This window comes from Neophocaena asiaeorientalis, unplaced genomic scaffold (assembly GCF_003031525.2).
Source record: "Neophocaena asiaeorientalis asiaeorientalis breed wild unplaced genomic scaffold, Neophocaena_asiaeorientalis_V1.1 scaffold203, whole genome shotgun sequence".
In the NCBI taxonomy this organism is placed as follows: Eukaryota; Metazoa; Chordata; class Mammalia; order Artiodactyla; family Phocoenidae; genus Neophocaena; species Neophocaena asiaeorientalis.
Genome location: NW_020172776.1, coordinates 1,140,867 through 1,157,491, shown reverse-complemented (window position 1 = coordinate 1,157,491; position 16,625 = coordinate 1,140,867). Strand labels below are relative to the sequence as shown.

Sequence of the window (16,625 nt, the reverse complement as noted above, 5' to 3'; positions counted from 1 at the left end):
CATATGACATTATAAAATCTTGTTACTTCTTTTAAAAAAGTTTAAAAATACCACTTAAAAAAAAAACTAGGGACAAAAAGGAGCAGCAAACTATTTATACCTTAATTTCAATCATCATGGCTCTATTAAAAAGTAGCTCTTTACTCAGACCATGTATGAGAAGAACAGAGACCTTCCCGATACCTTTTCCCATTTCCCATTTTTTCTGTCAAAAACTAAAGCTGTTCATCAACAAAGTCCTTTAATTGACAGAATTTGTATCACTTTCCTTATTTGTCTCTGTTATTAATTTTACAAGTTCACTAAGCAGAGACAATTTACCTGTTATACATATGTACATATGTGTATGTGTGTATAAAACACACTCAAATCAAAGGAAACCTGTGAAAACGGTGTAGACAGGAACTTAAGAGATTGAAAAGACAACAGCTTTACTAAGGACGCTATTTATGTTGAGGCTCGGTTCTTCTCAGGGTATCAGCTAGAAGGGGGAAAGGGAGAAGCGAAAATCTATGTGACAGGGAGAGAAACAAGTCCTCAATGCAAGAAGGAATAAGTTGGGCTATCATGTTATATCATTTCAGGAGGATCTGAAACTCTGATATACAGACTACCATTTTCAAAGGTGATGTAATTAGAAACAATATATAAATAGGTCTGAATTTATAGACAAAATAATAAAAAGTATTTGCCTAGAGTCTGTCTGTAAATAGTGGTTGGTTAAATCTTTAGGTGGATAAACTCAATTTCTTTTCATTAAAAAAAATATTTTCCCCTTATGATGGGCACTAGATAGAGCTTACCCTCATTAGGACACCATTTCTCTCTGTCATGTCTGACAGTGTAGCAGACCTCAAATACAGGAGTAAGTTGGCAACAGAGTCATTATTTGAGGTATATTTAAACGACTTTTTTTTATATAAACTATTTCAAGCCTTTAGGTCAGAACCATCTATATGATTGCTGTAAAGCAATTTCTATTTAAAAAAAAAAAACGGTCTAAAACGTTCTTTGTCTTATCTTTACCACTCACTCCAATCTTATCTCACACCCACTCTTCCTTTTTCCTCCAGCCATTCTAAACATTTCAGCCCCTTCTAACTCGATCCACTCTCAAGTAAACTGCCATTCCCTCTGCCTGGCAAGTTCTGCCCTGAACCTTTGTATGGCTTACTTTCAGTCTTCATTCAGGTCTCTGCTTAAACTCACCTCCTCAGAAAGGTCTACTCTGACCATCACTCCCTATCCCCTACCCTTTACTATTTTTTTTTTTTTAAATAACACTTACCCTTTCCTGTCTAGTTTGATGCTGCTCACCCCATTTTTGTTGCCATGAAGGAAGGGGTGAAACACACATTATATGAATGATCTCATTCTCTCTCACCAGCAAAATTCAATTCTTTATTCCTCCTGCTTTGGTATTTTTCATATACATAAATATAGCTCTCTGTCTAAAGATAGGAGTTATACCTTTAGCCAGATAAATGGAAAAAAAAGAGAATTAAATCTGCACTGGTGTGGTCCACATTATCTTTGCTTTGTTTTTGCTAAAAATCTTTAGGATTTTACAATTAGAATCTTATAAATTTCAAAAACTGAATACAAGACTATCAAATTCCTACAATTCTTTGTAAATCTAGGATTCTGCTTTTGTAACTATTGCCCCAAAATACAGCCTGGAAATTCTATAAATTCAGTTTTCTGCTTCTTCTAGCCAAGAAAGTCTCTGTATAATTTAACCTGCAATTCTTACTTTCTGCTGTTGACTTTAGTTGATTTTGCCAAAAGAATTTCTCCACAGGGAGACTCTCTGGGAGAAAGAAAGTAGAATGGAGCAGAGTTCGAGAGTAGATATGTTTATATTTTAAAAATTGTATCTGATAATTGGAGTTAGTTTTTTAATATAACAATGAGAAGAAAAATGAGCACAGATAGTGAAAAAAAACCCTCAGTTAATTAATTTAGATGGATTAAGAATCTTTTCATAGAATATTTTCTAGAATCAAGATGGCTAAGTGACAAGGAACCCCTGAAATGAGCCTAAGGTCATGGTCCTCTCTCTTAACGCAGCTTCAGTATAGTACACAGTCTAGGAAGACTGGAATTAAATTTGTTCAAGTTTTAATTTGATAGCTAGATGCAACTTGCTTACTTAAAGAAGTAGGCAATACTGAAGGAGTAAAGGAATCATAGAAGCTACAATGCATGGTAAGGGAAAAGGGGACCTATATAAGAAAAAAACATAGAAAACATTAGAATGGGAGAAAAAAGAGAATGTCAGCCATAAATTAGACTGAACAGCTCATCTTTTGCTTCCAGGTCTCTAGATTTGTAACTCAACTAACTCTTAAAAATATGGCTATGCTTTTAACAAATGCCCACCAAACATATAGAAAGACTGGTGACTCATTATTCATTCCACTAGGCTGTTTGGAGATTCAACTTTGAAATGAGAATATGTATAGGAAAGTTCCGAGGAATCATTAAACATAAAAAAATTAGAATATAAAGCTGATGATTATCTTTAACCTAATTGTTGCTATCACAGGATGGGTGTGAACTTTTACCTCATTCATTTATTCAAACAAATAGTTATTGAGCCTTGTTTACTAAGTGCCCAACAACATACAAGGTGCAAAGGATATAATGATGGATAGACAAACATGGTCCTTTTTCTCATGGAACTTACAGGCTGGTGGGAGAAACACATAAGAACTAATAAAAAATTAAAATAACTGCAAACTATAGTAAAGTACTAAAGAAAACAAAGAATGGGCTAAGATACAGAATAATAATAACAACAACCTATTTTAAGGAGGGAAGTCAGAGAAAGCTTCTCTGAGAGGTGAAGGATTTGAAGGACTGGAGAGGGGTAGAGCACTCAAGGAAAGGAAACTGCGTGTACAAAGGTGGGAAAGAGCTCAGCACATCAGAGGAACTGAAAGAAGACCAGTGTTTCTGAATGGAACACAGTGAACAAAGTTACAGAGGCAGGCAGGGGTCAGAAACTTAAATTTTAATGTATAAACAATATGAAGCCACTCAAGGATTTTAAATGATTTTAAAAGGATCCAATTTACATTACAAGACAGGTACTTCTGCAGCTCTGGAGTGAGATAAGAACAGAAGAAGGAAATTCAATTAAAAGGATACTGTGGTGGTCCAGAAGAAAACCTGGATTAAGGTGGAAGAAGTAGACAAATTTAAGATGGATTTCATACAGATGTATTCAACTCATATGTTCCAGTATGAGCTCTAAATCTTTCCCGCCAGCCTGCTCTATCTGCACAGACTCAAAACTTTGTAGTCATACCTGACTCCTCTCACAAACTTCATCCAATCAGACAGCAAATCTTGGGGACTCAACCCTCAGAATAGATTTAGAAGCTGACCACTTCTCACTACTCCCCTGCTACTACCCTAGTTCAAGCCACCATATTTTCTCACCCAGATTAATGAAACAAGAGTCCTAGTGTTCTCCCTGTTTCAACTCTCATGCCCCTATGATCTATTCTTCCCACAGTTGCTAAAGGAACCCTTTCAAGTTTAAGTTAGATCCTGGCTGCTCAAACACATGCAATAGCTCAGAGTAAAATAGAAGAGCCTACTGCGGTGGTTTCTCAAACTTGAGTATGCATCAGCATCAGCAGAAAGGCTCACAAATTTCTGGGTCCCACCACCAGAGTATCTGATTCATTAGATGTGGGGTGAGACCAAAGAATATATTCTAAGTTCTCAAGTGTGTTAGTCTGAGTCCTCCAAGAAGTAGATGTCAAAATGTGCAAGAAATTTGTTAGTGGAAACACCTGTGAGAGAATATGAGGATGAACTCAGGAAAGGGTGGGACAGCCACAAGACTTAGATACAGGTCTGATCTAAGTGAAGGAGAGAGGGACAGAGGGAAGATGAGTAGAAGTGTCTTTTATTGCAGTGTGATTCTAGTGAAAGTTCAGAAAGGCTGTCCCAGAGTTCCCAAGTGTCTCCCAGAAACAGGCCTGCCTTAGTAGGCTTGCTCTGCTTAGCCAATGGCTGGGAGTAGCCTATGGAAAGCAGCTTCAGTTTACACAGGATGATAAATGGATTTTAGTGCAGTAGCTGGGACCATTGTTCAATTATGCTCTTTGTATTTGGAGATCTGAGAGGTGCATTCTCATGGATGTCAAACCAGGTAAAAGTGATTTTGGCGACCCACTGGCCAACATGATCTCCATTCTCTCATATCTCTCTAACCTCATTTTGTCCACTCTCCTTTCCCTCCACTCCAGACACCTGGCCTCCATTTTGTTCCCACCCCCTCACCTTCAAGTCTTTGCTCAAATGTCATTTACCATGTCAATGACACCTTCCCTGATTACCCTATATAAAACTGCCACCAGACTACTTCCCCACCCCATACTACTGATCCTTCTTATCTGTTCTACATATTTTGTTCTATAGCATTAATTATCATGTAATAAATAAATTTATTTCGTGTTCTATCTGTTGGTTACTTTCTGTTTTCCATTACTAGAATGTAACCTCCATGGGGGCAGGGACCTTTGTTTTGTTCACCAATATAAAAGGTGCTCAATAAATACTTGATGAATAAATTACATAAATTTTACAGTTCTAGGAAGCAGAGAAATGGAAAAAGTTAAAACAAAAATTACTGTTAACCATCTATCTTTCATTGCAATAAAAATGGACTTTAAAAAGTTACAGTAAGAAATTCACCCTGGTTCCATTAGATTAGAAATAAAAGAAAAATGAACAGAGTATATTTGAATTGGATATGTTTTCTTTTAACTAGAACAGTAATATAAATACAAATAGAAATTTAAAAAGATGTTATCATATACTTACATTCCTGATACTAATGACACTTTGAACACGTGCTGAGCAGTGGAAGATGGATTGCCTAAAGCCACATTAAGTGCTCTGTCGATACTGAATGCCATCTGAGAAAGATAGCTTTCTGGCTGCTGTCCATAACCATCATATGGCACATAGAGGTAAGGAAAGATGCCATGTAGATGAAGACATGTCTTCTGACCTAAAATGTAACACATTGTAAAGTTTAGACCTGAGATGCATTTTAAAACCTTAACATTACAAAGCTCAGAATACAAGTCATTTAAATGGTCTAAGGACAACACAGCTTATCTGAGGGAAGGGTTGAAGAAACTAACCCATAGTTAAAGCCACCTGTATTGACTACATTTTACAACAGAACATTTAGAAGCATTTTATAAATATAAGCATTATAGTTTGATTTAAATAGTAGTTTTGGTGCAAATACGTTTGAATATTTCACCCTCACAATCTAACTACTTTTATGGACTTCACTGAATTGCCCTGTAACAGTGGCCCCCAATCTTTTTGGCACCAGGGACCGGTTTCATGGAAGACAATTTTTCCACGGAATTGGGGAGGGGGGGACGTTTCAGGCAGTAACTCGAGCGATGGGGAGCAGCAGATTAAGCTTTGCTTGCTTGCTTGCCACTCACCTCCTGCTATGCGGCCCGGTTCCTAACAGGCCACTGACTGGTAACTGGTCCAGAGCCCAGCGGTTGGGGACCCTTGCCCTATAATACCACTTAACGCAGTGTTATGAAGCTTACAAAAGCTCACTGAAAGTTTACTAAATAAATCAATGAATGTGTCTGTCTTGGCATCCAGTGTGTGGAGTTTTGCTATGGGGCGGGGGGGGCGTGGTTTGGGAAGGGTAAAAATGAAATTTTGCTATTAGGGAAAAAAAATCAAAACAGACAAAAAAAAATCAAAAGAAAACCCCTACAAATCAACTGTCTGCAATGGACTTCTGGATATTTAAATTGCACATTTGATGGAGTGGGACAGGGGAGACACAAAGAGGGAAAAAAAAACCAGCATGCACACCTTCCAGGAAGCCATTACATCAGGCAAGGTGCAGAAGGGGTAAATGGTGCTGATTTGCCAACAGACAATCCCGTATAGCCATGATAGAGAAAATAATATGAGTAAGAACCCACAAAATAAGTGCTACCGAAAAATTAATGTATCCACGACAAGGTTAAGTAACAACAGCAGCAACAAAAAGCAGATGCATCATTATTCTCATGAATCTGGCAGGACTGTATAAAAGTGGTTCCTTTCCTCTGAACATTGTCCCTCGTTCCCCTTGGGCACATGCTATTTGTCTAATTCAAACAGAGAGGAGAACAGCAGTGATGGAAGAACACATGCATTCTTCTCATGCTGTCACTTACTACTGCCCTGCCAACACAATCCTAGGGCTTCTCTCCCACCTCTTATCCCACTCTGTTCCACTGGCTTTTTCTTTTGGTAGAAAAGTATTTGTTTGATCACTATCCTATTTATAATTTAGGGTGATTTATGTAAAATACATAGAAAATAGTTCTATGTTCTGTTGATACTTGTATTTACACTTTTTACAGTGAATAACATCAGCTTGTCTCATTTTTAAGGTACAGCTATAAGAGAATTAACAAATAAATCTGGAATAGTTATTACATAAAGTATAGCAAAATTGGAAAAGTCGCATAATGGAATAAGATCTATGCCCTCCCGAGTACAGTATTCTCATTTGAGCTACCAACTTTGATGTTATTGAAAAATTACAAATTGTGTTGCTGTTAGACAAATTTTAATTTCTAATTTTATGTTAATTTCAAAGGAATGAAAAAAATATTTTCAGTTAAAAGCAAATTCTTTAACCATTCTCTTTTATTTCTAAATATGCATGACACTACTTCCTAAATATTGCAGCTTTCAATTCTTCAAATAGAAAAAATTCAAATTGTAATGATGAACGAGTCTTAATATATTGATATTTTATCAATTTACTGATGATCTATTTGAATGCTTTTTAAACATCTCATGAAAAAAGGTTATAACCATTACACTTCTGGATATAAACCACAATTTGGTTAAAAGTAACTGGCGGGCTTCCCTGGTGGCGCAGTGGTTGAGAGTCCACCTGCCGATGCAGGGGACACGGGTTTGTGCCCCGGTCCGGGAGGATCCCACATGCCGCGGAGCGGCTGGGCCCGTGAGCCATGGCCGCTGAGCCTGTGCGTCCGGAGCCTGTGCTCCGCAACGGGAGAGGCCACAACAGTGAGAGGACCGCGTACCGCAAAAAAAAAAGAAAAAAAGTAACTGGCATGCTAAACTACGGGGTGAGGGAGGTAGGGAGACAGAAAAGTATCCTCTTTTTAAGTTGACAAATAAAATATAAGACCGGTGGTTACAAAATTACTAGCATATTTCACAAGCAATATTGTAAGTTCTCAAGATATGAGTTTTACAGTCCATATCTTAATAATGTAAATCTGGGTAAGCTTTATAAGAAATAATAATAAAATCTGATTTCTAATAGTTTCTTTATAGGCAGGATGTTCACAAAGTTCATAAAAAATTTTACCATATCCTCTTTTCACATCTCCTATGAAGTAGGGGCCAGAGAAATGATCTTTCTATTTATAGGCTTTGGAACAATAATTTACAGTGTATGATTTAGAAAAAAAAGCAGAAATCATTTATTCAGCAGGCACTGGACTAAGTGCTTTATATATATTTATTTCTAAAACTTAGAACAACTTTGCAAGTATCACAAAGGTTAACTTTCCCAAAGTCACACACCTATTAAGTAATTGAATCAGGATTTAAAAGCAGATCAACAAAATCTAAAACCAATGCTCTTTCCATTTAACCATTCTGGTTCAATGTTTTTAAGAAAGTAAATATTGGCTTCCTTAATCCTTAATTCCTCAGTTCTTATTTTTGTACTGTAAACACCTGTTTTCTTACTGAGCTCTCTCTCTCATTTGACTGCAAATTCTTGGGAGCTGGTGGTGTGTTTGAATGACAGTAATATCCCCAGGATCCAGCACAAAACACATTAATATGTATTTAACAGATATTTATTGAACGAACCACCAGCAAAACAGAATAGGTGCTTAAGGAAAAGGAATGGTGTGAAAGCCCAGAATATCTGAAAAAACAAATCTATGAAAACAGAGGGACTCTGATACAACTAAGGCACCACCAGCAGGGTTACAGAAGAACATAAAGGATCTCCAGCTTACTGCACTTTCCTACCCTGAATGACCCAACGTCCCATGCAAATCTGTAGTCACTAAATCAACACAGATGCACCTCCGTGTAGTTCTCCAGCAGTAGGGATAGCTCAGTGCTTTACTCACCACCCTTACTCAAGAACAATCTCCTGAAGAACAACCACAGCCTAAGGAATTCTTGGCAGAACCATAACAGCTCTAATACAGAATAAGTGTCACAGAAATTATGAGAAACAAGATAAAAAAAGGAAACTCAAAAGTTAAACAAAGAAAATGTGTAAAAATGAACAACAGTCAATTTCTTGTCTTTTATCATTATAAAATTTGTGGTTCTGTCAGAGCGTCGCTTTATCTTGACAAGATACAGACCACTTTTATTTTTTTCCCCTCCATCAGCTCTATCCCACACAAATATGTGGAGCCATACAGATGTAAAGTCCCTCAGAGAAAAACTAGTCTACCCTGACCCCCCTCACTCAGGATTATTTTCGGCTGTGAGAAAACACCCTAAAATCAGTGCTTGTAAGCATTAAATTAGTGGCTTCTCTCTCATAAAAGTCCACGTAGCTGGATACGGATTCAGGTTTTTTCAACATCTATTTAGCGGCCTAGTGAAGAGGAATACTTGACTTCAGCCTAGAGGCTTTTCTACTATACTCCGAAGAGTTCCACACACAGGATTCTTTTAAGAAACTTTTTATAAAATTAATAAAAGCTATGCTGTTTCAAAACCTTACTAAATGATTTGGGATCCTGGATATTAGCTATTTCCAGGTAAAGTAGATCCAAAGAAAGAAAATATCCCTACTTTCTGAATGCCCCCTATTATTGTCATGTGAAACTGAATTAAGGCAACAAATACAGTAGGGATAAAGACTGTCATTGGGGGAATAAGCCTATGTACACAGGTTTCAAAAAATTTTTAAGAGTATGAATTTTCCAATTTGACTGATGTCGTCTCATTCAGAAACTGCAACAAGGTTGTTTCACGAAAAGTGCCACGGAACTTGTCACAGTATAACTGCTCGCTTTTAAAGACACTACAGCAAAACTTTGTGGAATTGGCTGTTTTCCAACTGTGTGTAAGAAGGGCTTTTATAACTAAGGTGGGGGCCTCTGTAACAGCCAGTACTTGGGTGCTCTAAATCTAATCTTTCACATAACTTAGAATTACACTACACATAAAGTCCTCTGTATTCCAACATTTCTTATATTGTTTTCTCACGTGTTCTTCTACATTTTAAGTGCCCAGATTTGGGCTCTGAATTAATTCTACTTCTAAAACCTTGTTAGTTTATCCGTAGCAAAATTACTTTTGTTTTTGTGGATCCATTTTCAATAAACAGAAAGACTAACACGTGCCATTCCTCTAATTCCGGGGTCTACAAATTTTCTTTTGTAAAGTGGCAGATAGTAAATACTTTAGGCTTTCTGGACTATACTGTCTCTGACAACTACTTAACTCTGTTGTTGTAGTCTAAAAGCAATCATAGACAGTACTTAAGTGAATGGGCATGGCTGTGTTCCAATAAAACTTCACTTACAAAAACAGGCAACAGGGGGCTTCCCTTGTGGTGCAGTGGTTGACAGTCCGCCTGCCGATGCAGGGGACACGGGTTTGTGCCCTGGTCCGGGAAGATCCCACATGCCGCAGAGCGACTAGGCCCATGAGTCATGGCCGCTGAGCTTGCGCGTCCAGAGCCTGTGCTCCGCAACAGGAGAGGCCACAACATTGAGAGGCCCGCATGCCGCAAAAGAACAACAACAACAACAAAAAAAAAAAAAAAAACAAAAAACAGGCAACAGGAGGGATTTTGTCCATGGATAGTAATTTGCCAAACCCTGATCTGATTAGACTTCCTTGTCAACCAGAACAGGAAAATTTAATGGTGCCTTCTTTTTTCTTTTTTAAAAAAAACAAGCTGATTGGTAATCACAATCAAAATCATGCTGACCTAAGAGTATCTTAGGAGACTGAATAAGAAACGCTCATTTTGTAATTTGCAAACCCCATCTCCCAAATCTCAATCGACACAAGATTTTAAACAAAACTCTACAGAGCTATCAAACAAACAAACAAACAAACTTGGCTATGTGAACAGGAATATCTGTACTTATGAAATTTTTCATATTTTCTTCAAGGAACATCTCTTTTTAAGTTTTATATTACTATCGTTAACTCAACGTTTCCCTCCAGTCTTTCTTTTTCCATGCCCACAAAACCCACAAAATGAGTTAAGCAAAACTCCGCATAGTCACAGTTTGAAAGCAAATGTTATCTCACCTATTCTCGTTTAAAAAAGAAAAGTCTTAAAGATGTACTCTTAGCCCTAGAAATTACATTTTTTCAGAATTTATGCTAAGGAAAAGATTAAGAATGTACATACAGATTTAGATATTAAGATGCTAAGAGAGTATAACTAATAATAGTAAAAAATTGAAGATAATAAACTTCCCCAAGATTAAGTAATTATGGCATATCTGTATCTCAGAACAATCTATGGCTCTCATACCAAATCCTGCTTGCTACTTGTTTTTGTAAATCAAGTTTTATTGGAATACACCCATTTGGAAGGGTCTATGGCTTCTTTTGCTACAGGAAGAGTTGAATAGCTGTGACAGAGACCTTCTAGCCCCTCAAAGCTTCAAAAATGTACTATGTGGCCCTATAGAGAAAAAGTCTGCTAACCTCAGCAATAGGTGGTATTGACGTATATTTCCTAGCATAAGTTGTTTATGACATATCTATTTCTGGTGATGTTCAGATTTAATTCAGTTATGAAACTATATATAATACATTAAATCAGATAATGGGTGATTTCATTTTTTTGTTGTTGCTTATATATATTTTCTAAATATTATACAATTTGTGTAAAAGAAAGGCAAGAAGGAAGAAGTCACCTACTTCTCAATGACCTAGAAATTAAAAACAAAACAAAACAAAAACTAAGTATAAACACTAACTTTATAAAGGGCATATGTATATAACTTCCTGTTGAATAGTTTCTCTTCATTTTCTCCTTTCATTCATAAATAATGCTTTGGGGTCTCCCATACATTCATGCCATTTTATTTCTTCAACTAAGGTATACAGGACTTTATTTAGAATCATTGGCTTTAAGTTACTAATCCTACATTACTAACAGCTATATCCCTCAGACACCAGATGTTTCAAAGGCCTAGTTTATTTATAAGTCTGCCTAATATATCTTTGTATTCTCAGTGCTGAACATGGTTGGTTCTGTCATTCATACATGTAGGCATAAATTCTCTATTCATCAAATAATTTGTGGAAGCCCAATGTTCGGTGCTAGGCCACAGGCTGCTCATAATCACAGCCCTGGATCTCATGGACTTGACATTCTACTTGGAGATAAAGATGAGTAAATAGGCCATTACAGTATGGTAATTCTATATCCAGAAGTATCTAACTCAGTTTGTGAGAATATAAGAAGGCTTCCCTGAGGAAGCAATAAAAGAGCAAAGTGAGAAAGAATACTGCAGTATGTACAGATACCTGAAAGCAAACAAGAACATGACATGGTCTGGAAATAGGAAAAAGGCAATTAGGATGGAGCAAGGAATGCAATGGAGAGAACGGCAAAGTGTGTGTGTGTGTGTGTGTGTGTGTGTCCGTGTGGACTCTGTGACCTATTTGGATTTGCATTTTATAAAGTTCCCTTCTGGACACATTGTGGAGAAGCTGGGGACAGAACTATAATGGGAAGATCTGTTTTGGAGGCTGTTGGAATAATTCAGGCAGGAGATGTCAGTAGAGATAAAGAAAACCTAAATCGAAAGATTTAGGGCACAGAACTGAAAGGTAACTTACTGTAATTTGAAGGTAGGGTAAAGGAGAAAGAATAAAAAATGACCCACATTTTTGGTTTAGGCAACTAGACAAATGGGAATGTCATTCAAAGAAAACTGAGAAAGAAGAATAGGTTGATTTCTGTTTTGAACTTGAGGAATTTTACATATCTGTAGAAATTCCAAATGAAGATTTATGTTAAGCAAAATTAGATACAGATGAGGAGCTAAAGACAGAGATCTGGGCTAGAGAAGAAGACAGATTTGAGAGTATGAGCAACAACTGAGTAAGAACGTTCAGGGAAAATAGACAAGAGAAGGGGTGTAAGCCAGAAACTTGAGGAATACTAATATTTAAGGGAGGAATAGAGGATTTTGATTTATGTGGGATGTGAGAGAATCAGCCCCTGAAAGGGCTGCCTGGCAAGAAAGGGAGGTAATAGTCAGTGAATAATTGAGAATGTAACTAGCCGTGGAACCAGAGTTCCAAAGGTCCAATAGAAATGTATAAGAGAAAGGCAAGCAATGAGAGGCTGGGTCAGAGACTGGAAGCAGAATGCTGATAAAAATATACAAGAATGGGAAAAGGCACTTCTAGAATGGCAGAGGAAGGACCTTGGAAAACCAGCTCCTCCATAAAAGCAACAAGAATACTGGCAAATACTGTCAAAGGAAAAGACAACCTACTCAATGGGAGAAAATATTTGCAAATGATATGACCGATAAGGGGTTAATGTCCAAAATACATAAACAGCTCATACAACTCAACATCAAAAACACAAACAACCCAATTTAAAAATGGGCAGAAGACCTGAACAGACATTTTTCCAAAGAGGAAGTGCAGATGGCCAACAGGCACATGAAAAGATGCTCAACACTGCATCTTTTAGCTCAACACTGCTAATCACTCACACCTGTCAGAATGGCTATCATAAAAAGAACACAAATAACAAATGTTGGTGAGGATGTGGAGAAAAGGAAACCCTCATACACAGTTGGTGGAAATGTAAATTGGTGCAGCCACTGTGGAAAACAGTATGGAAGTTTCTCAAAAAAACTGAAAACAGAACTACCATATGACCCAGCAATTCCACTCCTGGGTATATATCCAAAGAAAATGAAAACACTGATACAAAAAGCTATATGCACCCCAGTGTTCAGAGCAGCATTATTTATAATTGCCAAGATACAGAAGCATCCTAAGTGTTCATCAACAGATGAATGGATAAAGAAGCTGTGCAATATGCATACACACACACACGAAATACCACTCAGCCATAAAAAAGAAAGAAATTTTGCCATTTGCAACAACAGGGATGGACTTGGAGGGTATTATGCTAAGTGAAATAAGTCAAACAGAGAAAGACAAGTATTTTATGATGATCACTTATATGTGGAATCTAAAAAAATACAACAAACTAGTGAATACAACAAAAAAGAAAGACTCACAGATATAGAGAACAAACTAGTAGTTACCAGTAGGGAGAGGGAAGGGAGGAGGGGCAATATAGGGGTAGAGGATTAAGAGATACAAACTATTATGTATAAAATAAGCTACAAGGATATATTTTACAACACAGGGAATATAGCCAATATTTTATAATAACTATAAATGGAGTACAACGTTTAAAAATTATAAACCACTATACTGTACACCTGTAACATATAATATTGTACATCAACTATACTTCAAGAAAAAAATTTTTTTTAAGAATACTGCAGGGCTTCCCTGGTGGCGCAGTGGTTGAGAGTCCACTTGCCAATGCAGGGGACACGGGTTCGTGCCCCGGTCCAGGAAGATCCCACATGCCGCAGAGCGGCTGGGCCCGTGAGCCATGGCCACTGAACCTGCGCGTCCAGAGCCTGTGCTCCGCAACGGGAGAGGCCACAACAGTGAGAGGCCCGCATACCGGAAAAAAAAAAAGAATACTGCAAAATACTGTCAAAATCAACTTTATTTTTAGCTTTGACATTAATTTAAAGGCTTGTGACAATCTAAGGAATGTTTATTCAAGAAAACCAGTTGACTCTTAGCAAGAAGAGCAAGCTTTCTAGTGTCTTAACTTGACCGAATTCAATCTCTCATCCCCAGCTCCAGATCAGCCTTGAAAACCAAAATATTGCAAATATGGTAGCTGTGAAACCCCAAAGCCAAGCAGATACTGGAGAGACCAGAATAGATTTGAAGTTCTCCCAAAGCCTCAGAAAACTGTTACTATTTGATGTGCCTTGCAGCTTGCTAAAATACTCCATTCTCAGGGCTTGTCTTTGTTTGATAAGACTCAAGAGCTCATTCTATGTGTATAGTCTTATCTGCAGCATATTTGTTGAAAATAGTCATCAACAACTGTTTAACACTGCAGTTGCCTGAGCGATTTTTACTAGTTGCAGCTAATAAGAGGCTGACCAAGATACTTAAAAGAAAAAACCGAGGAATTAAATGTCCATAAGGGGCTTTGAAAAGCTCTGCAATAGTCCTGGGAATTTAAAAGGCTAGGCACATGTGAGGAGCTGTGTGAATGTGCAGGAAGACCTGAGAAGGCCCTAATCTTTCACTTCTGGTTGACCTTGAAGCTCTGCTTCAACATATGCACACAAACAAAGCCCCTCAGCAAAAGCTGAATAGAGACCTACTGGTTCAAGTCATTTAAAGAAATCTCTGGCTAATCAGTAACTGATCACTGAGTTAGCTGAGCAGACTTCAAAGAACAAAGACTGAACAGAATTAGCCCAGGAAAATCACTAGAGAAACAAGCAGCAACACCAATAACAGAGCAAAACAAATCCTGGGAGTAGGAAGAAATATGATTTTCTTAACTGTCACATTATTTAAAATGTGACAATTTATTTTATTGTATTTAAAATGTCTAGTTTCCAACAAAAAAATTATGACATACAAAGAAATAGGGAAGTATGGCCCATACATAGGAAAAAAAGTCAACAGAAACTGTCTCTGAAGAAGCCCAGATGTTGCTCTTACTAGACAAAACCTTAAACCAGCTATTATAAATATTTCAAAGAAATAAAGCAAATTATGTCTAAAGAATTAAAGGAGTTTGAGAGTCATATTTTATCTAATGGAGAATATAAATGAAGAGACAGAAATTATAAAAAAGAATCAAATAGAAAGCTGGCATTTAAATATGAAAAGGATATTTCCACCCAGTGAAATTAAAACAATAAGAAGAAGATTCAAACAGACATTTTCAAGTTGAAAAGAGCAATAACAGAAATCAAAAATTTACTAGAGGGGGTAAACAGCACATGTGAACTGGCAGAAGAACCAGTGAACTTCAGACAGGTCAGTTAAGATTCTCCCCAATCCGAGGAACAAAAAGAGTAAAGGAAAATGAACAGAGCCTCAGAGATCTGTGGGTCTCCATCAAGTATACCAACATAAACACAATGTGAGTTTCCGAAGGAGAGGAGAGAGAGAAAGGAGTGGAAAGAATATTTGAAAAAATTATGACAAAAAACTTCCCAAATTTGATGGAAAACGTTAGTATGTATACCTAAAAAGTTCAATAAACTCCGAGTAGGACAAAGTTGAAGAGATCCACATCTAGATGTTTCATAGCCAAACTGTCAAAAGACAGAAAGAGAATCATGAAAGCAGCAAAAACAAAACAGAACAGTTCTCAGATACAAAGTTTCCTCAAGAAGATTAAGAGCTGACTTCTCATTAGAAACCATGGAGACCAGTGGGCAGTAGGATGACATGGTCAAAGGATAAAAGAAAAAGACTGGCATCCAAGAATTCTATACCTAGCAAAGTACCCTTCAAAAGTGAAGGAGAGCTAGGTGAGGTGGGAAAAAAGAAATTAAAACATATCTAGATAAATGAAAACTGAGAGAATTTGTCACTAGCAGACCTGCCCTACAAGAAATACTAAAGGGTATTTCATTGCAGGCTGAAATGAAAGAACAACAGACAGTATCTTAAATCCACACTAAGCAATAAAGAGCAGGAGTAAAGGTAGCTATATAAGTAAATACAAAAGATAATAAAAATGTATATTTGTAACTCTTTTCTTCTCCTAACTCATTTAAAGGATAGGTGCATAAAATAATCATTATAAAATTGTGCTGGACTTCCCTGGTGGTGCAGTGGTTGAGAGTCCGCCTGCCGATGCAGGGGACACGGGTTCGTGCCCTGGTCCGGGAGGATCCCACATGCCGCAGAGCGGCTGGGCCCGTGAGCCATGGCCACTGAGCCTGCGCGTCCGGGGCCTGTGCTCCACAACGGGAGAGGCCCCCGTGAGCCATGGCCACTGAGCCTGCGCGTCCGGGGCCTGTGCTCCACAACGGGAGAGGCCCCCGTGAGCCATGGCCACTGAGCCTGCGCGTCCGGGGCCTGTGCTCCACAACGGGAGAGGCCCCCGTGAGCCATGGCCACTGAGCCTGCGCGTCCGGGGCCTGTGCTCCACAACGGGAGAGGCCCCCGTGAGCCATGGCCACTGAGCCTGCGCGTCCGGGGCCTGTGCTCCACAACGGGAGAGGCCCCCGTGAGCCATGGCCACTGAGCCTGCGCGTCCGGGGCCTGTGCTCCACAACGGGAGAGGCCCCCGTGAGCCATGGCCACTGAGCCTGCGCGTCCGGGGCCTGTGCTCCACAACGGGAGAGGCCCCCGTGAGCCATGGCCACTGAGCCTGCGCGTCCGGGGCCTGTGCTCCACAACGGGAGAGGCCCCCGTGAGCCATGGCCACTGAGCCTGCGCGTCCGGGGCCTGTGCTCCACAACGGGAGAGGCCACAACAGT

General features: G+C 38.5%; 1 protein-coding gene across 1 annotated transcript in view; it reads right to left on the bottom strand.

Moving 5' to 3' along the window:
- Positions 1–16,625, bottom strand: part of REV3L (REV3 like, DNA directed polymerase zeta catalytic subunit) — a 183,916-nt gene that overhangs the window by 119,946 nt on the left and 47,345 nt on the right. The window contains exon 3 of the mRNA XM_024740937.1: positions 4,843–5,032. Coding sequence (XP_024596705.1) covers positions 4,843–5,032 — 190 coding nt within the window. The remainder of the gene's footprint in view (positions 1–4,842; positions 5,033–16,625) is intronic.